Below are 25,181 nucleotides of genomic sequence, written 5' to 3'. Positions count from 1 at the left end.
CTGTGAGAAAGAGATATCTTGCTTGTTTGTAGGTGACTAAATACTTATTTTACTGAGGAATTTACCAATTAATTCATTAAAAATCCTACAATGTGATTTCCTGGATTCTTTTCTCCCGTTCTGTGTAGTTTAAGTGTACCTATGATGAAAATTACAGGCCTCTTATCTTTTTAAGGTGGAAAACTTGCACAATTGGTGGCTGACTAAATACACTGTATATATATAATATTTATAGACAGCAAGCATACTCTAAAATGTATTTCCATCTTTGGAATAAATATGCACTATAAACTTGTGGATTCCACACAATATTTAAATTTTTAATTTTGTAAAGTTTTATTTTGACTTGTCAAAAGCCATGTTTTTATCTCACTGATTTGGGTGGCTTACTAACTAATCTCTCAACCTTGTTTGCGTCAAAATGACTCCTACCTAGGTGGTACACCAATCAGAGGTAAGAATGAATAGTGTTTGAAGCTACTAGTTCCATGCCATTGTTGTAACTTACATCTGACATTGCCTTTTCCCACCATCTCCAGGTTGATTTATACTGTTACTACCATACACTATTTTCCATTCTCCCCCGTGTCTCATCCAACCTCAGATACAGCACATGCTGATTCTTGTGTTGTTATTTTGTACACATCCATGATAAAAAAAAAATGCTGTCAGGAAACTCAAAATGTTGACGTATTCTAAATATGTTGTATATATTTATTCACTATATATTTATTTAACAGCTGGGATAGGCTCCAGGATCCGAGTAGAGGTTAAGCGGTAGAAGATGGATGGATGGATGGATGGATGGATGGATGGATGGATGGATGGATGGATGGATGGATGGATGGATGGATGGATATATATGTTTATTTAAATGGTATTTCTTCTGAAAATAAGTCACATTTGTCAGTGTGCACACACTTTCACACATAAACAAAAACATATGTTGTCTAACATGTGTCCTCTGGCTATTCTTCAAAAGTTAGCAAGGAGTTGAATTTTACGTGCCTCTTTTCTAGAGTTTTCAAAATAAAATGAGACATATAGCCTCTGTACCACTGTTCCCCAGTAGAGGGCAATTCCTTTTAGAAATTTTGAAGGAGTTTTATTTCATGGAAGTGATCTGCTTTTCCTCTAAGTCAGAGCTTCACTTCTTTTAAATGGCAGTCATTTGAATACTTGACATCTGGGGAAAACTGGCTAACATTGGAAATTGTGAACAATCAAACATCTGATTGAAGTCTCAGTTTGTTTCATGTATAGATTCTAAGAAAGATCACATTTAATTTCATGTTAAAATTTTTAAGAGGTAAGGCTACTTCATGTCATGACTGGAGTACCATTTTGTTTCAGCATTTAGAGTAATTGTGCTTGTAGAAGAGTAATACATCTTTAGATCACAGGAGGTAATGCTATAGCAGTATGCTTTTGTATTTCTTTAGAATTCGCTTATTTTCTCCTATGGAAGATTCAGAAGATTGACAGATTGGTGGCACACCAGCTTCAATATCTAAGTGCATGTCAGTCCTGAACCAAAAGAAAGAGCTCAGTGAACTTGGCAAACACTTTAGAAGGATGTGTTGGCGCAAGATATTTGATGGTGTCATTACATATCATAGCTCTGCCCTGCTTTGCACAGTTCTTGTCCTATTGCATTCATTTCATTCTGCATGATTTAATAATTGTATCTTGACATCCTGTTAAGCATAATATATTTATTTTTTTGAAACTGCATCATAGCTGTCTGACTGATGTTTTGACCCAAATTGACCTGCTTTCTGTTTGGGGGTGGGGGTCCACACATACATACAGTGTAAATACAGATAGATAATACTAAATGTCAAGCTATTAACTATTGGTCAGCTCAAAAGAGCACAAAACTTTTGGTTTTACTCCAAAAGTCAGAAGACTCTGTCTGTTAAGGCACTCAATAATAAGTGATGTCATCTGGTGTTGTATTTCTTGATAGGTTTTACCCTTCCGCTGCATTTGTTTCTGCATCATGTATTTATGATAGGTTTGATAAAAAAATAAAAAAAAACATTCAAAATACATCATTGTTATTTGTATTAGTTAGTATATCCGTGAGTATTGTATGACATGTTGGATGTAATCTACTCTTCATATAATTAACAAACCCTCCTTAACTGTCCTTTTCCTGACTCGTGTATCTTACCAGGATATTTAAATGTTTTTGACTTCAAAAAGATTAAAACAATCGTGACAAAACTGTCCTAAAGCTTTTTAAACCAGGAACAGTAAATCCTGTATTTTCCCATTACATCACTGTGGAGATACTTTCTCTGCCATACCTTGTTACATACCTTGTGAATCTTCCATACAGGAGCACTGCAAATTGAGAACAGCGAGGAATCAGACCAGGGGAAATATGAATGTGTTGCAATAAACAGTGCTGGGACCCGCTACTCTGCTCCTGCCAATCTCTACGTAAGAGGTAAAGTAATCTGGAATGTTTGAATTTTTTATTTAATGATCTCATTTTGTTGCCTCACGCTATCAGAAAATTTGCAACCCACAGCTTTTTCAAGTTTTCTCTCATCATTGATCATTTTCACCCCCTTAATTGTTCAATTTTGTATTACCACAGTCATGCCTGTTTCTATCAACTGTATCTGTTGTTTGACCAAGTCACTCGCCATTTTATTTGCCATACCATTCATACCATACAAATAAGCTGAGAGAACCTCTAAACCTCCACTCAAGCTATGAACTTGACCAGGTGTAAACTCTGCAAAAACAGCTGCATCGAAGCCTGTTCCTCTGCTGGCACTAAAAGCCAGGCCTTTTCACTTGTTGTTTTGTTTGTGTCAAATGGCTCCATTATCCCCAACCCCCTGCATAACCTCTAGCTCCCAAAGACATAAAGAGATCTGGAGTTATCAGGAGCTTCAGGCTTTGTTTTATTTCAAAGTCTCTGTGAGCAGACTAATGTAGGACAAGACAATTCTCTGCTCATTCTTCGAAAAAGACAATATGAGGAAGGGAATCCTTATCAAATCTTTCTGTGGCAGCTGGACTTGATATCTTCCCAAGCAGACATTCCACCTCTCATCCAAGAGGCTACTTCAGTTCAAAGAGGGAGTTCTTCTTCTTCTTCTTCTTCTTCCGGCTTTTCCCGTCAGGGGTCGCCACAGCGAGTCAACTTTCTCCATCTAACCCTATTCTCTGTATCTAGCTCTCTCACACCAACAACCTTCATATCCTCTCTCACTACGTCAATAAATCTTCTCTTTGGTCTTCCTCGAGACCTCTTGCCTGGCAGCTCCAATTCCAGCATCCGTCTACCAATATATTCACTATCCCTCCTCTGTACATGACCGAACCATCTCAGTCTGGCTTCTCTGACCTTCTCTCCAAAACATCAAACATGTGCCATCCCTCTGATACTCATTCCTGATCCTATCCATCCTGGTCACTCCCAAATAAGCCTCAACATCTTCATCTCTGCAACCTCTAGTTCTGCCTGCTGTCATTTTGGCCATTGTAACAGTTTCTAGTCCATACATCATCGCTGGTCTCACCACTGTCTTGTACACCTTTCCTTTTATTCTGGCTGAAAGTCTTCTATCACATAGTACCCCTGACAGTTTTCTCCACCCATTCCAACCTGCTTGGACCCGTCTCTTCACCTCTTTTCCACACTCTCCGTTGCTCTGGACTGTTGACCCTAAGTACCTGAAATCCTCCAGCTTCTTGATCTCCACTCCCTGTAGCCTCACCGTTCCACCCGAGTTCCCCTCATTCACACACATATATTCTGTCTTGCTGCGACTAACTTTCATTCCTCTCCTTTCCAGAGCATACCTCCACCTCTCTAGATTTTCCTCTACCTGTTGTCTGCTCTCATTACAGATCACAATGTCATCCGCAAACATCATGGTCCTTGGGGATTCCTGTCTAACCTCATCTCTCAGCCTATCCATCATTATTGTGAACTAGAAGGGGGTCAGAGCTGATCCCTGATGGAGTCCAACCTCCACCTTGAACTTCTCTGTTACCCCTACAGTACACCGTACCAGTGTCTCACAGCTAGCATACATGTCCTGCACCAGTCTAACATACTTCTCTGCCACTCCAAACTTCATCATGCAATACCAGAGCTCCTCTCTTGGCACCCTGTCTTATGCCTTTTCTAGGTCTACAAAAGCACAATGCAGCTCCCTCTGGCATTCTCTGTACTTTTCTATTAGCATTCTCAACGCAAATACTACATCTTTAGTACTCTTTCTAGGCATAAAGCCATACTGCTGTTCACAAATGCTGACTTCTGCTCTCAGTCTAGTTTCCACTACTCTTTCCCATAACTTCATTGTATGGCTCATCAACTTTATCCCTCTATAGTTGCCACAATTCTGCACATCCCCTTTATTCTTAAAAATAGGCACCATCACACTTTGTCTCCATTCTTCAGGCATCTTCTCACTCTCTAAGATCCTGTTGAATAATCTAGTCAGAAAATCTACTGCTGCCTCTCCTAGACACTTCCACACCTCCACAGGTATATCATCAGGACCAACTGCGTTTCCTCTCTTCATCCTCTTCAATGCCTTCCTCACTTCACTTTTACCAATTTTTGCAATTTTGTGGTCTACAATAGTCACCTCTTCTACCCTTGCCTCTCTTTCATTTTCCACATTCGTCAGCTCTTCAAAGTACTCTTTCCATCTTCCCATCACTCTTCTAGCATCTACATATCCCTCTCTGTCCTTAATCACCCGGACCTGTTGTACATCCTTTCCATCTTTACCTCTCTGTTTCGCCAACCTGTATAGATCATTCTCACCCTCCTTACTATCCAACCGAGCATACAAGTCATCGTACGCCCTTTGTTTTGCCTTTGCTAACTCTATCTTTACCATTCGCCGCATCTCCCTGAACTCCTGTTTGTTCTCTTCAGTCCTCTCAGTATCCCACTTCTTCTTTGCTAACCGCTTTCTCTGTATATACTCCTGCACTTCCTCATTCCACCACCAAGTCTCCTTATCTACTTTCCTTCCAGATGACACACCAAGTACTTTTCTACCTGTCTCCCTGATAACACTAGCTGTAGTTGTCCAATCATCTGGAAGCTCACCCTGGCCACCCAGACCCTTTCTCAACTCCTCCCTGAAAGCCATGCAACAATCCTCCCTTTTCAGCTTCCACTGCTTTGTCCTCTGCTCTGCCTTTGTCCTCTTCATCTTCCTTGTCACCAGAGTCATCCTACAAACCACCATCTTATGCTGTCTGGCTACACTCTCACCTACAACTACTTTTCAGTCACTGATCTCTTTCAGGTTACCTCGTCTATACAAGATGTAGTCTACCTGTAAGCTCCTACCTCTGCTCTTATAAGTTACCCTATGTTCCTGTTTTTTTCTGGAAAAAGGTATTCACTACAGCCATTTCCATCCTTTTTGCAAAATCTACCACCATCTGTCCCTCTGCATTCCTATCCTGGATACAAAATCTCCTCATCACTTGTTCATCCCCTCTATTGCCTTCACCAACATGTCCATTGAAGTCTGCACCAATTACCACTCTCTCATTTCTGGGAATATTCTGAATCACTTCATCTAACTCATTCCAGAACTTCTCCTTCTCTTCAGATTCACATCCCACCTGCGGGGCATAGCCACTAACAACATTGAGCATCACACCTTCAATTTCCAGTTTCAGACTCATAAGTCTATCTGACATTCTTTTCACCTCTAGGACGTTCCTAACAAACTCCTCCTTCAAGATAACTCCTACTCCATTTCTCTTCTTGTCAGTACCATAATAGTACAACTTAAAGCCTGTTCCTAAGCTTCTAGCCTTACTACCTTTCCACCTGGTCTCCTGGACACACAGTAGATCCACCTTCCTTCTCTGCATCATGTCGACCAACTCTCTACCTTTTCCTGTCATAGTCCCAATAGTCAAAGTCCCTACTCTCAGTCCCAGACTCTTTCCTTTCCTCCTCTCTCTCTGCTTCTGCACATGCACTCCTCTTTTTCTTGTTCTTGTTCTTCGACCCACAGTAGCCCAATTTCCATTTGTACCCTATAGGTCATCAGTACCAATGGCGGTCGTCGTTAACCCGGTCCGCGACCGATCCGGTAGGGTATAGTTTTGGTTGACTCGCATGTTTGGTTTTGGCAAAAGTTTTACGCCGGATGCCCTTCCTGACGCAACCCTCTGCATTTATCCGGGCCTGGGACCGGCACAGGGAGACACTGCTCCGTGCCCCCCCAAGGCAGGCTTGGAGAGACAATAGGCCAGTGTCATCCTGTGGCTGCATTCAACACCATCGTGTCTGATATTCATAAAACAGAATAGTTACTCCATTTGTTTTGTTTTTAGTCCAAAAGAGAGATACAGTAGCTTATTCATTGCGCCATGCTTTGTTGCCAGAATAGATTTGGCGTACAGGAAGTTTGTAAATTGACATTTCCATAGTCTCCTTTTCCATACATCACACTTAAATAAGCAAATTCATTTGCTTGGCCAGTACACCTTTTTTGTTTTCTGCGGGTCACAGGGAGCATACACAATGGGGTTCTTGGTATGAAATACCCTCATAGATTTGTGAAAATCTGTGAAAGTTTGACATTAAATCACCCAAAATATACAAATTAACATTTAGGTCTCTTCATGCATGTTTAAATCCTTGATTATGCCATGGTAAGAAGTATCTTACAAACAGCAAATGTGAGAAAGGAAAACAAGTCCCATTCATTGGTCGGGATATGTCTGTCACAGGTCCAGACATGGCCTTTCTTTTTCTCAGTGGTAATTACAGCAGATGCATGGTGTGGTGCCAGCAGAGCCCCCAGGACATTGCAAGCCACGCTACTGGCAAGACCATCAGCATTTTGCACAGTGGTGGAGAGAAAGAAACCAAACAGACCTAAATCTTGTAAAATGTAGTTTTCTGGAATGAAGAAGAAAGACTTGAGATATGTTTTCTCTCTGTTGTTGTTACCGCAACAATATAAGTAGATGGAGCTCTTCTGTCTGTAGACTTCTTGTTTGGGTCTAAAAATGTAAGGGTTTTAAAACTGCATACCTTTTGGCACACATGTAATATACACTATTTATTATTCTGAGCCTACAAAGAGACTTCGAGACTTTCCACACCAGCTGTCAAACATAAGTATTGAAAGAAAGCAAGTCATGTGAAACCTCAAAAATATCAAGAATACTGATTTCTTCCATCCATCCATATTCCCCTGCTTATCTGGAGTCTGGTTGTTGGAGCAGCAGCCGGAGCACTGAGGCCCAGACCTCCCTCTTCTCCACCACATGGTCCAGCTCCACTGGGGGGACCCTAAGATATTCCCAGGCCAGCCAGGAGACATAGTCTCTCCAGTGTGTCCTGGATCCTCTTCATGGTCTCCTTCCAGATGGACATGCCCGGGATACCTCCCCTGGGAGTTGTCCAGGAAGCATCCTGACCAGATACCCGAGCTACCTCATCTGACTCCCCTCAATGGGGAGGAGCAGCGACTCTACTCCAAGCTCCTTTCGGATGACTGAACTTCTCACCCTATTTCTAAGGGAGATTCCGGCCACCCTGCGGAGTAGACAGACTCTCCCTTAGAGATAGGGTGAGAAGTTTAGGCTGCTTGTATCCGTGATCTTGTTCTTTCGGTCACTACCCATAGCTCGTGACCATAGGTGAGAGTGGGAATTTAGATTGACCAGTAAATTGAGAGCTTTGCCTTCTGGCTTAGCTCCCTCTTCACCACATCAGACCAGTACAGAGTCTGCATCACTGGAGATGCCACACTGATCCGCCGGCCGATCTCCCGCTCCCTCCGTCGTGAACAAGACTTGAACTCCAAGTCAATACTTGAACTCCTCCACTTGGAGCAGGACCTCTTCCCCAACCCGGAGAACTGGGCATTCCACCTGTTTCCGGGTGAACACCATGGTCTCCTTTTTAGGAGGTGCTGATCCTCATCCCGGCTGCTTCACACTCGACTGCAAACCGCTCCATTGAGAACTGGTGATTATGGCCTGCTGAAGCCAACAGAACAACATCATCTGCAGAAAGCAGAGAATCGATCCTACGGCCACCAAACTGGATCCCCTCAACGCCCTGGCTGCACCAGGATATTCTGTCCATAAAAGTTATGAACAGGACCGTTGACAAAGGACAGCCCTGGTGGAGTCTTATGTTTTGAATATGGTATTTTGGAATATGGTATTATGGAATATGGTACTTTGTTCCATAACACAGTCTATCTAACACATGAATAGACTACCCTCCCTTTCAAACATGCATTAATTGCATTTATCACTGGGTGGTGCTTTTTTTTTCTGCCTGGATCTGATTTCTTCTTAGCAGCATTGATACATTATCCAGTTCTGGGGATAAGGTGATATTGCTGTAATATGGACATTCTTACACCCCTAGAAAAGTATTAACATTTCCGTGTGGGTTAGGAAACAGACTATAATGGGGAGAGGGTTTGGGGGTACTTCTTTTTTTATCCTGTACTCTTTCTTTGTACCTGTTTTGGACTTATTTCTGTATACTTCTCTTTCATTAAGAGTGTGCACAGTCTAGCTGGCACATGCTTTTGGCTGTTTTCTTTGTATTGTTTTTGTTGGCCATCCTCTAAAATAGGACGTCATCAATTTGGGTGATTATGACACCAATATTTCACAATGGGAAAAAAGTTGCAGCAAAGACTTTTGTTTGCTTATATATTTTTATGCATTTTCTATTTGCAACTGTTTCAGGAAGGGGCATGTAAAATTATAAATTTGAGAATTTTTCTTTTTCTGGAAAAAGGTAACTAATTTAGTTATCAGCGCTTGTTTTCTCAGTCGAAAAGTCTGAACAACCCATGCAAAAGTATATTAAAAAAATGTAACTCTAATAATTACTATATAAATCCAAACATATATGATGTGTAATTTTGAAAACAGAGAACAATATATTCACTTTGTAGAACAAGGCCCCAGTTGAAAAAAAAAATTAAGAATGACGGATAAAGCAAGAATGACTTCCTCATAGCCATGTGTATGTATTGTGCCTTGTTGCTTCCAACGTGTTTACAGAAAAACCATTCTGTTTCACTGCGTTGTCTTCCTCTCCAATGTGTTTCATTCCATTGCTCACCTCCATCAAATCACTTAATCTGCAAACAGATCAGCGTGAAGGTTGGTCATTTTCACTTTTAATCCCTACTTTTGTCATTTTTGAAGAGCTACAAAAAGAAATCTTTTCCAGCTCTCCAGATGATTTCTCTGAAAACCTTTATCCAACAAAATATATTTTTTCTTTCGCTGTCCCTGATCTACTGTTCTGTTAATGCTACGTTGTCTCCTTGTTTGCATGAATTCCTTTATATTCTTTTTCTGCCCTTCTCTGCCACTCCCCCAAAGTAAGTTTCGATGAACCTTGCCAAATCACCCATTGAGCCGTTTGCAGTTTTTTTTAAGTCCTGATTAGATCAGTTTTGTTAATCCCACAACCCATACCCATGTTGTGACTGTCAACCCAATACAACTGCACGACATCGTGTTTTACCCTCAGACTTCCCATTTACATACATTTGGTGATCTATTGTTGTGTCATTCAGTTTCTCAGTAACAAATACAAATGCTAATTCTATAGAATATTAAAGACTATTCTTGCATTATGCTGACAGATGAACTGATCATCAATCATGAGGGCTCCCACATATGGTGTGAAATCTAGAAAATGATTGAGCAATTTTGTTCGTCATGGAAAACATTGAAAATGAAAAAAAAAAATCAAATGTCTTGGAAGAGTTCAAGTTGTCCTGGAAAATAATTTCCCCTCTCTTTGCTTCAGTCCTGCTACCCAGTGTTTCCATTTGACTCTGTTGCTAGATTTAATGATGTTTTAGACCCTATAAAGGACTTCTTTTTTTTTTTCCAAAGAAGCATCTAGAAGCAAAACTAGAAACTTCAGATCAAAACTGTTGCTACTATTGGTTTGCAAGCAATACATTAACCATGATTTCTAAGTATGCAAAAGACAATTTTATTAATAAGTTATAGCTATACGCTGGGCATCTTGAAAATCAGACCTCCAGTGGCAGAAGAAGAATAGACATGGAAGTAATCTTGGTTCGTGTGCAAAATGCAAGGAACACTTCTATGCCATACTGTAGCAGCTGCCACACTGTATTTTGTGTATCTGTATAGGTTTATACAGTGTCCGAGAGAGTTGTGTAAGGTGGCTCAAAAATCTTCATGATTATTTTTGTCATAAATTTCCTGGAAAATAATTTTGGAGCAAAGAGTTGGAACCCCCATCTTGGTTACAGATACTGTTGCCAGGATTTCTCGGAGCCAACAGAGTAAATGCTAGTTTGCTCTGACTTCGATAGACTGATAAGATTCTACTGCCCTTTGGCACTTTGTCATGCCAGTTAAAGCCAGCAGGCAGGCAGGCAGGCAGTGCTAGGATGTGCTTTTTTGTGTTTTTATGGAGTCCAAGCTGCTCTCAACATGAAAGAGGCTTCTGGAAAAATCAATAACAATTAACTTCCCTGTAGTAATTTTGTTCGACAGCACATCTCCAAACTTAATCCCATACCATGAATTATTCACACAATATTAGTGTTCAAAATATGTAGTACCCATTGACACACTGCTTTTAGAACTTTTGCTTTGTGGGATCATGAAAAAAGAACAGATACTTTAAATTTGTTCGTTTAAAAACCTGAATATCCCAGGCTTTTTGTCAACATGCATATCTTGTGGAAAAAATATTATATTTTGAAAAAACAGTGTTTATAAACTCCAAGGTGGCGACCAAAAGGTCCCACCAAAGTACATAGTGTAGTGTTTATACTGAAAACCAGATGTATTGGACCCTCAAACCAGATGTATTGGACCCTCACCACCAGCCTCCATCAACCCATACTTGTGCTCCCACCCCACATCTGCATCCCCTGCTCAGGAATGTCACCCTTATCCTGTTTAAAGACTTGTAACTTGTATTTAGCATGCCCAATGTTTGCATGTAGAAATTAGCATGAAATGTATCAACTTTAGAGTATTTATATATCACTGATTTAGATCCTTGCAATACATTTATTTCAGAGCAACAGGCTTAGTGAAAGGATCCAACCCTTCAAAGAACTTTTTTAAAGTTTATCTGGTTACTGGTCCTTCACCAGATTATACACTGATTATTTTTCATTGATATTTAAAAATCTTATTAGAGAAAGTTGACTCGCTGTGGCGACCCCTAACGGGAGAAGCCGAAAGAAGAAGAAGATTACTATAAAAATGATACTAATAGTACAAAGGACTGTATATTATTTGTAGTACATATTATTTGTCCATAATTCAGATTGATATTTACCAGGTCATTCTTTTAAAGTGTAGTTCTCACAGTCTGTGCTTCAACATAATTTAATCAAGTGATGTATGCTTTTCTTTGTCATTACATAACAAAGTGAATAAAATTTCATGTCATTGCAGAACATTTTGAATTATTCTCAGATTTAGGTTACAGTAGGGAATAAGGGTTACAAGGTTGGTTACATTAAGAGAGGATTTTACCGTAAATCAATTTTAATGTGGAGCTTTGCTGACTAATGGGGTTTATCAGGTTGCACAAGGGAATTCAACATTTGGCTTGCTGTCCCATGCCATTGCTCAAGTGAAAAAGTCAGTATTAATCTTTTCCCCTAATACAATATAAATTGTCAGTATCTTATAAATTGAAAATGTCCCTGACACTGATGAATTTCATCAAGCACTGTTAAGTTTGGTTTTCGTACTTTGTTAAATCCTGCCATTGCTTGAATTAATTGGGAAATGTGCAATGTGTGCAAAAACAGCAGGAATCACTGGTGTATCTCTGGTTAGATAGAAAACAAGTCATATGTAAATGTTTACTGCCTGTTTATTCTTGGCCAGCTCTAGGAAGTTGTAATGAGTCTCTGAATGGTGTTCCTGGTGTCAATGGCCTCCTTTGTCCCCTTGGGAACACTTTTTTAATGTCAACCTAGCTGCAAATCAGAACTACACAAAGACAGAGAGAGAGAGAGCAAGAGAGAGTGCTAGAAAGACGGATCAAGCAGGAGGAGCAAGAGATATATTTGCAGGAGGAATGTAAGCATGTCAGGGTCTACAGGATCTTTCAGTGATGTGACTTTCACTACCATTTGACATTATGACAAAAGAGAGCCCGTCATAGTCTCCAGTGAAATCAGGCATTTTTTTTATTTATTTCCCTTTGTGGGTGAAGGGAACAAATCCTTCCCACTGAATTGTCTATTTTGTGACAGAATTATTATTTCTATTGCGTTTCCCTGTACATTTGGACAAAAACAATCAATCTCATTATGTAAACTGTTATGACTTTGCTTTTAGCCTTGTGGTTGTACAAAAGAAAATATTATTCACCAAATTACCAACATTTATCATACAGATCTTACCGATAGTAAGTAATCAGATGTCTATCCAATCCATTTTTTTAGTGCGACGAGTCCCTCCCAGATTCTCTATTCCACCAACCAACCAAGAGGTGATGCCAGGTGGCAGTGTCAACCTGACGTGTGTGGCAGTGGGCTCACCAATGCCTTTTGTTAAGTGGACAATGGGTTCGGTAGAGCTCACAAAGGATGAAGATTTGCCACTGGGACGTAATGTGTTAGAAGTCACAAACGTCCTTGAATCCACAAATTACACCTGTGTGGCTGTTTCATTGCTTGGTGTAATTGAAGCTACAGCTCAGGTCAATGTCAAAGGTGAGAGTGTATTTTAGTCATTACTAACATTTTTGTATCAGCCTGATCTAAGCAATTCGCAGGTGAATTCAAATGATTTGATTTCAATCATTTATTTAATTCACATTGAATCATAGAAAGACAGACTGAGTGAATATGTATGTGCCTGTGTGTAGTGTGTCTGAATCGGTGTCTGTGAGTATGGTTCTAATTTCCAAAATATGTCTAACTTGTCTATCTATTTTTTATTCACTCACCACTTGATTGATCGATACACAGAATGTGACAGTTGTATAAAGAGACCGCGGGAAAATAAACTCCCCTCATCATGGAAATCATTATGAGCACCCCCTGTTTTGTTGTTAGTTTTTTTATTCATTCTCAGTTGTGAGAAATCTTGCAACATTCCTGTGTCATCAGTAATTGACTGGCCTGGTATGAAAAACATGAAAGCTCATAATGATTGTAAAGATGTTGTATTCATTTGTGAATAACTGTCTAAAGCAACGACTGCTTTCTTAAAAATAATTTTATTGCACAGAGTTAGAAAAAAAGACCAAACATTTTTTCACAAATCATCAAGTTAAGCTTTTTGTCTTTCATTAGAAAGATTGTGGTATCACATAGCTCAGGTGATTGATTTAAAAAAAAAATCCAATTGTATATCTATATCTAATATGAAAAGCTTCTTTGTCTCCAGCCTTGCCAAAGCCTCCTACCTCCCTCACTGTGACTGAGACCACAGCCACTAGTGTAACACTTACCTGGGACTCTGGGAACTCAGAACCTGTTTCTTACTACATGATCCAGTACAGAGCCAAGGCATCGGACAATGGTTTCCAAGAAGTGGAAGGTGTGGCCACCACTCGTTATAGCATCGGTGGACTTAGCCCCTATTCAGAATATGAGTTTCGAATTATGGCTGTTAATAATATTGGTCGGGGACCACCTAGTGATCCTGTGGAGACACGTACAGGAGAACAAGCCCCTTCTTCACCACCATTACATGTTCAAGCACGCATGTTAAGTGCCAGCACAATGCTGGTCCAGTGGGAAACGCCCGAGGACCCCAACGGCCAAATAAGAGGGTACCGGGTCTACTACAGCTCAGATCACATAGCTCCCCTCAGTGCTTGGCAGAAACATAACACAGATGACAGCAGCCTGACTACCATCTCTGGCCTGATTCCCGATATAACCTACAGCCTAAGGGTGCTAGGTTTTACGTCTGTCGGAGATGGTCCGCCCTCTGATATCCTGCAAGTCAAAACCCAACAGGGAGGTGAGCATCCATTTTCTGTGTTTGTTATAGTAGACTTACCTATCCTGTCTGTCTTTATTTTCAAAACATTTCATCTCTTGGCCAAGCGAGGAAGCTGTAGGCTTTATCAATGTGAACTAAAGCAAAGGGCCACAAAGTTTATGATTGCACTTCCTCTGCTGACTGACCAGATTTACCAGATCACATTTATATTACTGGTCAGGCCACTTTAAATACTGATCAAACCAATTTTTTAGAATGATGTGAATATTCTACTTCAAAGTGGTTCACTTCCTACCTCATATGTCTATTCACATTTGGAGCTTACGAAGTTTTTTTCTCAAACTAGAAGCTTTGTTCTCTCCTAACATGTTATTTCTTGATCAGGTATTCGTTGAAGTGAATAATAACATAATAGGGAGCTTGAATGATCAGTTGGTTTTGTCAAAAACTGGCGCTGGCTTGAACTTTATTATTAGATTCTGGAGACAAAGTTACAGGGAGGGGGGCTGAGGAGGCAGAAGCTACAGTAGTTTCTTTCAGATGAATAGTGAACTGACAGGATACATTTAATGACATTTCGAGACAAGTGAGGAACTATATTCCCAGTATGAGTCAATAAAAGCCAATCTAGATTTGCAAATATACTAAAGAAGTATGTTGTGCTTTTTCTCATTAATTTCTGGCCTCTTTGTACCTCGATATCCAGTCCCTGCCCAGCCATCCAGCTTTGAAGCTCAAGCTGATCTTGACACCCGCATAGTGCTAACATGGCTGTGGCCTGTTCAAGACCCCATCACCAAGTATGAGCTGCAGTATTGGGAAGCTGGCTCCAACAACAAGGTTTGCAATATATGTTGGTCAGTCAATCTGCCAACCTGTGTGTCTTTCTATATTTTTTGTTGCCATTTTTTGAAGCTGAAACCCCAGCTGACACAACATTTTGATGGTAATACACCCAGCCTCAAGCTGATGACAGTGGTTTACTGCATTCATGTATAATCAAGTTTCCATACTGGAACCAAGTAAATTCTCTGAAGCAACTACTTAATCTGTGAACTAATATAACAAATATGAGTTGTATTTTTTGATAGTTGCTCACCACCAATAATATTTGAGGTCAAAATCACATTTTAGGCTTCAGAATTTTACTTAATTATTAATTATAGCACTAAAAAAATGCTACAATAATTATTATTCCTGTTTGACAAACTTTTTTACTTGCCCTGTATTACAATTTATCATATGTCCCATCTATTTCTGAACCATCCAGTTACATGTGACCTTCAACCCTGCGGGCTCCTATGCTGTGGATGGTCTGAAGCCTGACACAATGTATTGTTTCTCACTGGCAGCCCGTTCTGAAATGGGTTTGGGTGTTTACACACAACCCATCGAGGCACGCACCGCCCAGTCTAGTAAGTCCAGCATATTTTTTTATATTGTCTCTCTCAGCATGGAGAGTTGTCTCATTATTACCCACTATCCAATGATAGAGGTTATTTTTTCTGAAGAATGGCACAAACAGTTACACAAAGATCAGGTAGTGTGGGTTACCTGAATGTCAAATGAAATTCAGCACAACATAAAGATGTAATCATTCCAGTGGGTTTTCCACTTCAATAACCTCTGTCACCAACACTCAAACACCTGTCCATGTACATGAGGCTAGGCCCGTGTTCAGTGTCAAAGGTAAGTTAAATGTTTCTTTTTTTCACATACGTGTGAGCTGTGTTTTATCATTTTGCCCTATATCATAATGTGAGTTGACAATCCCAGCAAATAAAATATCACAGCTACAATGGCACAATGTGTATATTCCACCTTATCCAACAGGTCCAGGTGGAAATATATTTAATATATACAAGTCCTTTATAGGATTATTGTTAGAGATTCGGAGCAGCTGGAACAAAGTAATTGATACTAGTTATTATGTCATTAATCTTTAAGTACGTAGAGTTTTATACCATCATCTGAGGGTTTTAATGCATCTTTTCACAAAAAATAATAAGCAAATAGGTCAAAACAAGAGCAAAATCTGATTTCAGACAAACTTATTAAAAGTACTTGTGGTCAGAAGGTGTGGTATTTTTAGTGCTTTAGTGTGTGTCTGTGTGTGTGTGTGTGCATGTGTGTGTGTGTGAGTGGAAGAGGGAGAGAGCAAGGACCACACATTTTTCATTTCAATTTTTTTTTGATTTTGTATATGCTTCAATTTGCCAGCTTAATGGGAAATGGCATATACCTAACAGTACAGAAAAAGTATCTAAAATGAGACCCTTTTGAGAAACCCGCAAGACTTATGAAATCATAATCATTCTCAATATGTATGGCTATGCCTGAAATTTAGATAAGTAGAAATGTAGGTTCAAATGTAGGTCGGAGAACAAGAACAAGAAGAAGAGGAGGAGTGCGTGTTCGGAAGCAGAGAGAGAGAATGAAAGGAAAGAGCCTGGGACTGAGAGTAGGGACTTTGACCATTGGGACTATGACAGGAAAAGGTAGAGAGTTGGTCGACATGATGCAGAGAAGGAAGGTGGATCTACTGTGTGTCCAGGAGACCAGGTGGAAAGGTAGTAAGGCTAGAAGCTTAGGAACAGGCTTTAAGTTGTACTATTATGGTACTGACAAGAAGAGAAATGGAGTAGGAGTTATCTTGAAGGAGGAGTTTGTTAGGAACGTCCTAGAGGTGAAAAGAATGTCAGATAGACTTATGAGTCTGAAATTGGAAATTGAAGGTGTGATGCTCAATGTTGTTAGTGGCTATGCCCCGCAGGTGGGATGTGAATCTGAAGAGAAGGAGAAGTTCTGGAATGAGTTAGATGAAGTGATTCAGAATATTCCCAGAAATGAGAGAGTGATAATTGGTGCAGACTTCAATGGACATGTTGGTGAAGGCAATAGAGGGGATGAAGAAGTGATGAGGAGATTTGGTATCCAGGATAGGAATGCAGAGGGACAGATGGTGGTAGGTGAGAGTGTAGCCAGACAGCATAGGATGGTGGTTTGTAGGATGACTCTGGTGACAAGGAAGATAAAGAGGACAAAGGCAGAGCAGAGGACAAAGTGGTGGAAGCTGAAAAGGGAGGAGAGTTGAATGGCTTTCAGGGAGGAGTTGAGAAAGGGTCTGGGTGGTCAGGGGGAGCTTCCAGATGATTGGACAACAACGGCTAGTGTTATCAGGGAGACAGATAGAAGAGTACTTGGTGTGTCATCTGGAAGGAAAGTAGATAAGGAGACTTGGCGGTGGAATGAGGAAGTGCAGGAGTATATACAGAGAAAGCGGTTAGCAAAGAAGAAGTGGGATACTGAGAGGACTGAAGAGAACAGACAGGAGTTCAGGGAGATGCTGCGAATGGTGAAGATAGAGTTAGCAAAGGCAAAACAAAGGGCGTATGATGACTTGCATGCTCAGTTGGATAGTAAGGAGGGTGAGAATGATCTATACAGGTTGGCGAAACAGAGAGATAAAGATGGTAAGGATGTACAACAGGTCCAGGTGATTAAGGACAGAGAGGGAAATGTAGATGCTAGAAGAGTGATGGGAAGATGGAAAGAGTACTTTGAAGAGCTGACGAATGTGGAAAATGAAAGAGAGGCAAGGGTAGAAGAGGTGACTATTGTAGACCACAAAGTAGCACAAATTGGTAAAAGTGAAGTGAGGAAGGCATTGAAGAGGATGAAGAATGGAAAAGCAGTTGGTTCTGATGATATACCTGTGGAGGTGTGGAAGTGTCAAGGAGAGGCAGCGGTAGATTTTCTGGCTAGATTATTCAACAGGATCTTAGAGAGTGAGAAGATGCCTGAAGAATGGAGACAAAGGGTGATGGTGCCTATTTTTAAGAATAAAGGGGATTTGCAGAATTGTGGCAACTATAGAGGGATAAAGTTGATGAGCCATACAATGAAGTCATGGGATAGAATGGTGGAAACTAGACTGAGAGCAGAAATCAGTATTTGTGAACAGCAGTATGGCTTTATGCCTAGAGAGAGTACTACAGATGCAGTATTTGCGTTGAGAATGCTAATAGAAAAGTACAGAGAAGGTCAGAGGGAGTTGCACTGCGTTTTGTAGACCTAGAAAAAGCATATGACAGGGTGCCAAGAGAGGAGCTCTGGTATTGTATGAGGAAGTCGGGAGTGGCAGAGAAGTATGTTAGACTGGTGCAGGACATGTATGCTAGCTGTGAGACACTGGTACGGTGTACTGTAGGGGTAACAGAGAAGTTCAAGGTGGAGGTTGGACTCCATCAGGGATCAGCTCTGAGCCCCTTCTAGTTCGCAATAATGATGGATAGGCTGAGAGATGAGGTTAGACAGGAATCCCCAAGGACCATGATGTTTGCGGATGACATTGTGATCTGTAATGAGAGCAGACAACAGGTAGAGGAAAATCTAGAGAGGTGGAGGTATGCTCTGGAAAGGAGAGGAATGAAAGTTAGTTGCAGCAAGACAGAATATATGTGTGTGAATGAGGCGAACTCGGGTGGAACGGTGAGGCTACAGGGAGTGGAGATCACAAAGCTGGAAGATTTCAGGTACTTAGGGTCAACAGTCCAGAGCAACGGAGAGTGTGGAAAAGAGGTGAAGAGACGGGTCCAAGCAGGTTGGAATGGGTGGAGAAAAGTGTCAGGGGTACTATGTGATAGAAGACTTCAGCCAGAATAAAAGGAAAGGTGTACAAGACAGTGGTGAGACCAGCAATGATGTATGGACTAGAAACTGTTACAATGACCAAAAGACAGCAGACAGAACTCGAGGTTGCAGAAATGAGGATGTTGAGGTTCTCTTTTGGAGGGACTAGGATGGATAGGATCAGAAATGAGTCTATCAGAGGAACAGCACGTTAGATGTTTTGGAGAGAAGGTCAGAGAAGCCAGACTGAGATGGTTCGGTCATTTACAGAGGAGGGATAGAGAATATATTGGTAGACGGATGCTGGAATTGGAGCTGGCAGGCAAGAGGTCTCGAGGAAGACCAAAGAGAAGATTTATGGACGTGAAGGTAGTTGGTGTGAGAGAGGAGGATACAGAGAATAGGGTTAGATGGAGAAAGTTGACTCGCTGTGGCGACCCCTGACGGGAAAAGCCAAAAGAAGAAGAAGAAATGTAGGTTCAAACTTTTTTTTATTCTGATTCAAGAACACCCTTTATCAAACCAACAAATCTGAAACATTGTACATTTGTATATTTTGCCATTCACCTTAAGACCTCCATTCAATTTTACATCAAGTACATTTTTCTTCAAATTAAAAAATAATGTGGGCACGTCATCTAAAACTATTTTGCCTGAGTATCTTGTTCCTTGTTTCATTTGACTTTCCTTGTAAAGATTTGCATTGAGTGAAATTTTGATTGGGTGAGATGCATGAATGTTTTTAAGCTTTTTTTACAATTGTTTGTTTTTTTTCTTCAGTTTTGCCTCTGGACTTGAGAGATTTTTGTTTTTCTCCTTTATTACACTGTGTGCCTCATTTAAATTAGGTAATCATGTTAAGATTGAAAAAAATAGTAGTTGTGAGAAATTATACATGTTGATGCATGATAACTTAAGTATGTAGTTTTTCTACACATTACACAAATTTGTTAAAGGAATCCAAACATAATAATATGAGATGGACAATTATCATTGTCTATTAGGATGATGCTAACAAAATGTTATCTTATTTCAGCATTTATACAGTAGACTAGATTATTTTCAGTCAATCTTTTTGTATTATGCAGAATGATATTCAACATACATACATTTTTTTTAATCTACACCTCTATCTTCATACAAGTCAACACATCTAAATTGATAAACAGATCTAAAGCATTGCCCAATTTAAAGCTTAGGGAAAGCATTACTCTCTAATGTGGCTCCTTAGCAAGGGGCTGTAGCTCAGTTAGTGAGCAACATACTGTCAGCATGGTGAGGTGTCTTTGGGCGAGGCACTAGGCCCCCAATAGCCTGACTAGCTTACTGCGTTGCAGCCCTGTGAATGTGAACAAGTGTAAGTCCTCTAGAATCACTGTAATGTGATCAAAAGCACAAAATAAATGGGAACCATTTACCAGTGTATTTCTGATTTTTTTTCTGGTCACACACCCAGAAATTAAATTCCCTGTGAGGGAATACAAAGAATGTCAATAGCTAGAAAATGTGTGAATCTTTATTTCAATTGTTTCTAAACTATGGGGGCCTCAACAGACGGCCCAATGTTTCTCTTCTGTTGCTGTGAGTGGCAAATGCTATTGAGAAGAAAGCCTGTTCATTATTTTGTCAGTTAAGCACTTGTTTGCACATTTGCTCAGTATTGTTAGTGCTCAACATTTTGGGACAACACATGTTCCTTTGCCATGTACTACATAATAAAAGTGATATTTGAGAAGGCTTTAACTCCCTGCCAATAAATTGATAAAACTAGGCAGGGAAAGAACAAGTAGAACCTGAGAGCTTAACAGCATTCAAACAAGCTGTCATCTAATAAAGGCTGAACTTTTATGTCATCTGTTTTCATATGTACTCTTCAACAGATCAGTCGTTCAGCTCTTGCCTTTTATATCCATTGAAAATGGAAGAAAGGACTTTGGCCGGGAAGTTACATGGCTTTCCTGGAAACACAGATCTTTTTTTTTATTTATTGATTTTAAACTTTGTTCTTAACCTGAATGCTTTTCATATTCATACCATGGAAAGCACCAGAGATTATAACCAAGAAAACATTCATGTTCAAATGGTCTCTTGTGTAAATCCATTGCAACAAACACACAGCTTTAGCATGAATTTGGTAACGTGTTATTGTAGAATATTTCTCAGTCCAGATGCAGCACCATAGTGTCTGTGGAAGCTTTTTTGCATTTGAAGAAATTAAAATGTTTAATTTAAGTCTGTATTTTAAAGGAGTTAAATTCACTGTTTATTGAACTTATAGGTTTAATTTTTGAGTTCCATTTTATAAATGACCTCTTAACAAAAAAGCTCCCACAGTTGTGTTTGGTTTTGTCAATTTATGTTAAGTTGCTTTTATCCGTTGGCCCTCTTCGTATGGTTATGCTCCCATTCCCCTGCAGCCCCATCAGCTCCTCCTCAGGAGGTTCATCTGGTCAGCCTCAGTTCTACCAGCCTCAAGGTGAGTTGGGTGGCACCACCTGCTGCCAGCCGCCATGGTGCAATTGTGCGCTACACTGTCAGCTACCAGGCCCTGTCTGGAGAAGACTTGGAGCGGCATGAGGTGACAGGCATTGGTGCAGACGCCACCAGCTATGTGCTAGAGGACCTGGAGAAATGGACAGATTATCAGGTGTGGGTGAGGGCACATACTGACGTAGGTCCAGGCCCAGAAAGTGCCCCAGAGAGGATGAGAACCAAAGACGATGGTAGGTTGACATCTATGCTTCAACTGTCTCCCCACTCCTTCCATCTCTGTCTCCCTGGGCTGCGTGTCAGTGTTTTTCACATGTCTTGTAAGTTAATGAGGTGAATTTCTCCAAGGCATCACCCTTTTCCTACTTTAGCTTGATCACAATTGCTCTAGGAGTTTAGAGCTCCTTACCCTGGGTCACTTCTGCATCTCTATCCTCTGCATTCACGGCTGATATGTCTTTCAGCTTTTGTCTAATATGTGGAATAGAAATTGAGCAGAAGTCCCCTCACCTTTAGTGCTTTTTCATGTGTTCTTTTGTTTATCCAGTGTAATTGAGCCACTAATCTCAAGAAAGAATTGTCTATTATTAATTTCTATGAAGATTGCTGAAACATAGAAAATTTTGGCATCTTTCCCAGTCAAACTGTTTTACTGAAGTACAGTAGTCATTTTGATTCATTGACAGATAAGTTATTATTATCCTCTCTGTAGCACCTAAGTCCATAAAAAGATGACTCATAATATTGTTATTTTTTGGCTCATCACAAAATACAGTAAAGCAAGATAAATCACTAGTTTAGCAGTTTCGACTTTTTCTCTCTTTTTTAGCTCATCATTGTTCTTTGTCTGTTATTGATTTTATCATAATAACCCCACCCTTTGGTTCCCAGTGCCAGGAGCACCCCCCAGGAAGCTGGAAGTAGAGGTCATGAATTCCACTGCTATCCGGGTCTCCTGGAGGCCACCCTTGCAGGGGAAACAGCACGGCCAAATTCGAGGTTACCAAGTAATCTTCTCACGGCTTGAAAACGGTGAACCACGGGGCCAGCCAAACATAATGGATGTGGTTTTACCAGAGGCACAGGTACTAAGTGAATAGTAAAATGTGTGCAGGATTATTTTATGTGCTGTTCATCATCTGTTACTGTCTAATCCTCATTTCCTGTTGTGTTATTTTTCTCCTCTTATTTCCATGAATTCACACTTATTTATTAACATTCTGGGTGCCAAATACTGAAGTTTTAATCCCCCATTGTTGTTTTTATCTTTTCAATATTTGAAATGTATCTGAATTGGGCTTTCATTGGCTTCTCAGTTATTTTACAAACACACTGGTTTGTTAACATGTTTATAAAGTAGTTACTCTAGTTTCTCTTCTAGACACTGTCCTTTAAACATAAATGCAGACAACACCAGAATTGCTGAAATCTTTGCAACATTGTTAGATGGATGAGAAATTAGTTCTTTAGAAGGATTAGTATATCCATTTATAGTTTAGAACCACAATCCTTATATTTCCATCTTTCTTTCTGCTTTGAATACAAGAGTTATACTAGCCTCAGGAGTGCGAGCCTCTCCTGTGAGGAAACTGATTTTTGCCTTTGCTCTCCAAGTACAAGAGACCTAATGTCTTTAATATGCATTCTTTCAAAAGTTCACCTTCAGAGAAAGGCTTGCTAGCCCTTCACTAAATTACCATCATAAAACTGTCCTTGGTACTCAACTCTTGGATTGGTGTTTGATCAGGGAAAAAAAATTGGCTGTGTCCGTAAATTAGTCGTCAACCTCTGAGCTGTGGCAGCCCATTCCCGCTGTGACTGCTCACAAGCATAGTTAGCATGCTTCGTGGCAAAGGGACAGGTCATACTTCGCCCATGCCACTGCTTATACGTAAGAGACCACACAGTAAGGAAACATTCCCCCATAGTTCTTTTTGCATGCATACATGTGCCATTCCATTTTGCCAAACAAACAAGGGAAATAACGCAGACAGACAGGACCTCAGTTAAGATCAACCTTATATTTGTAGGTGTTCAAGTTGGTAGAACAGAGTTCATGACTCAGTGGTTAGTGCTTCGGCCTCACAGCAGGACCTCTCTGTGTGGACTTTGCATGTTCTCCCCATGTCTGCGTGGGTTTCCTCTGGGTTCTCTGGTTTCCTCCCTCCAAAAACATGCAGCAATTTAATTGGAAAAAAATTGGAAAATTGCCCTGAATGAATGAGTGAGTGAATGATTGTTTGTCTGTATATGTGGCCCTGAGATTGAGTGGTGACCGCATAATTGCAGATGCCGCACTGATCCACCCGCGATGTTCCCCTCCATCCCCCTTTCACTAGCAAACAAGACACTGAGATACTTGAATACCTCCACTTGGGGAAGGACCTCTTCCCCGACCGGGAGTGGGCATTCTACCTGATTCTGGTTGAGCACCATTATCTTAGACTTGAAGGTCCCAATCCCCCCGTTCCAGTGAGTGTTGGAGATCATGGCCTGATGAATCTAACAGAACAACATCATCTGCAAAAAGGAGAGACTTGATCCTGCAACCACCAAACCAGATCCCCTCAATGCCCTGGCTGTTGCCTGAAATTCTTTCCATAAAAGTTATGAACAGAATCGCTGAAAAGGGCAGCCCTGGTAGAATCCAACTCTCACTGGAAACAGTTCTGACTTAAAACCAGCAATGCGGGCCAGGCTCCCGGCTTTGCTTCCTCATTGGAAGACGTTGAACAGGGCTAAGGAGGTCTCGGAAGTATTCCTGCCACCAATCAACAATATCTCGAGTTGAGGTGAGCTGTTCCCCACTCCCACTATACACAATGGTGACGGTGATGGTGCACTGCTTCCCCCTCCTGAGCTGGATGGTGGACCAGAATCTCCTTTACGCCCAAGGGAAGTCGAACCCTTTGGACTCCTTGAACTCCTCCCACGCCCGAGTTTTTGCCTCAGCAACCACTGAAGCTGCATGCCGCTTGGCCTACTGGTACCTGCAAGCTGCCTTACAGCCAGCCCCACATGCTATAAAGGCCTTATAGGAGTCCTTCTTTAGTTTGATATCATCCCTCATCACTGGGGTCCGCCAGTGGGTTCGAGGGTTGCTGTCCCAACAGGCGCCAACTGCCTTATAGCCACTGCTCCAGTCTGCTGCTTTGACAATACAAGCATGGAACATGGCCCGTTCAGACTCAATGTCCCCCACCTCCCTCGAGACGTGGTTTTAGCTCTGCCGGAGGTGGGAGTTGAAGCTCCTTCTGACAGGGGACTCTGCCTGACATTCCCAGCAGACCCTCACATTACTTTTTGATCTGCCAGTTCTGACCAGCATCCTCCCCCACCATCGTAGCCTGCTCACCACCAGGTGATGATCAGTTTACAGTTCCGCCCCTCTCTTCACCCAAGTGTACAGGACATGCGGCCACAAGTCTAAGGACACAACCACATGGTCGATCAAAGAACTGTGGCCTAAGGTGTGTTGGTGCCAAGTGCACGTATGGACCAATGTGTGCCTGAACATTGTGTTTGTTATGGACAATCCGAGATGAGCAAAGAAGTCTAATAATAAGACACCACTCGGGTTCAGATGTGGGGGGGGGGGGCGTTCCCCCCAATCACAGCCTTCCAAGTTTCACTGTCATTGCCCATGTGAGCATTGAAGTCTCCCAGTAGGACAGGGGAGTCCCTGGTAGGAGCGCTCTCTTGCAGCTTCTCTAGGGACCCCAAGAAGGGTGGGTAAACTGAACTGTTGATTGGTGCATAGCCACAAACAACAGTCATAACCTGTCCCCCAACCTGAAGGCGGAGGGAGGCTACCCTCTCGTCCACTGGGTTGAACCCCAACATGCAAGCGCCGGGACTGGGGGCAATCAGTCTGCCCACACCTGCCCTGTGCCCTCACCAGGGACAACACCAGAGTAAAGTAGAGTCCAGCCCTTCTCGAGAGGCCTGGTTCCAGACCCCACGCTGTGCATTGAGGTGAGTCTGATTGTATCTGGTTTGAATCTCTCAGCCTTGCGCACCAGCTCGGGCTCCTTCCCCGCCAGTAAGGTGACATTCCATGTACCAAGAGCCAGCTTCTGCAGCCG

General features: G+C 41.2%; 1 protein-coding gene across 4 annotated transcripts in view; it reads left to right on the top strand.

The window, feature by feature from the left end:
• Window positions 1–25,181, top strand: part of LOC147217669 (receptor-type tyrosine-protein phosphatase F-like) — a 156,449-nt gene that overhangs the window by 82,045 nt on the left and 49,223 nt on the right. For all 4 annotated transcript variants that reach the window (XM_086176283.1, XM_086176284.1, XM_086176285.1 and 1 more), the window contains exons 6-12: window positions 2,345–2,455; window positions 12,462–12,731; window positions 13,411–13,992; window positions 14,681–14,814; window positions 15,245–15,389; window positions 21,024–21,329; window positions 21,988–22,181. In XM_086176283.1, the coding sequence (XP_086032409.1) occupies window positions 2,345–2,455; window positions 12,462–12,731; window positions 13,411–13,992; window positions 14,681–14,814; window positions 15,245–15,389; window positions 21,024–21,329; window positions 21,988–22,181 (1,742 nt within the window). The remainder of the gene's footprint in view (window positions 1–2,344; window positions 2,456–12,461; window positions 12,732–13,410; window positions 13,993–14,680; window positions 14,815–15,244; window positions 15,390–21,023; window positions 21,330–21,987; window positions 22,182–25,181) is intronic.

The sequence above is a fragment of the Fistularia commersonii genome, chromosome 28 (genome assembly GCF_037954325.1).
Source record: "Fistularia commersonii isolate RoL2024-O1a breed Wild chromosome 28, RoL_Fcom_v1.0, whole genome shotgun sequence".
Lineage (NCBI taxonomy): Eukaryota > Metazoa > Chordata > Actinopteri > Syngnathiformes > Fistulariidae > Fistularia > Fistularia commersonii.
This window is presented reverse-complemented; position numbering and strand designations above follow the sequence as displayed.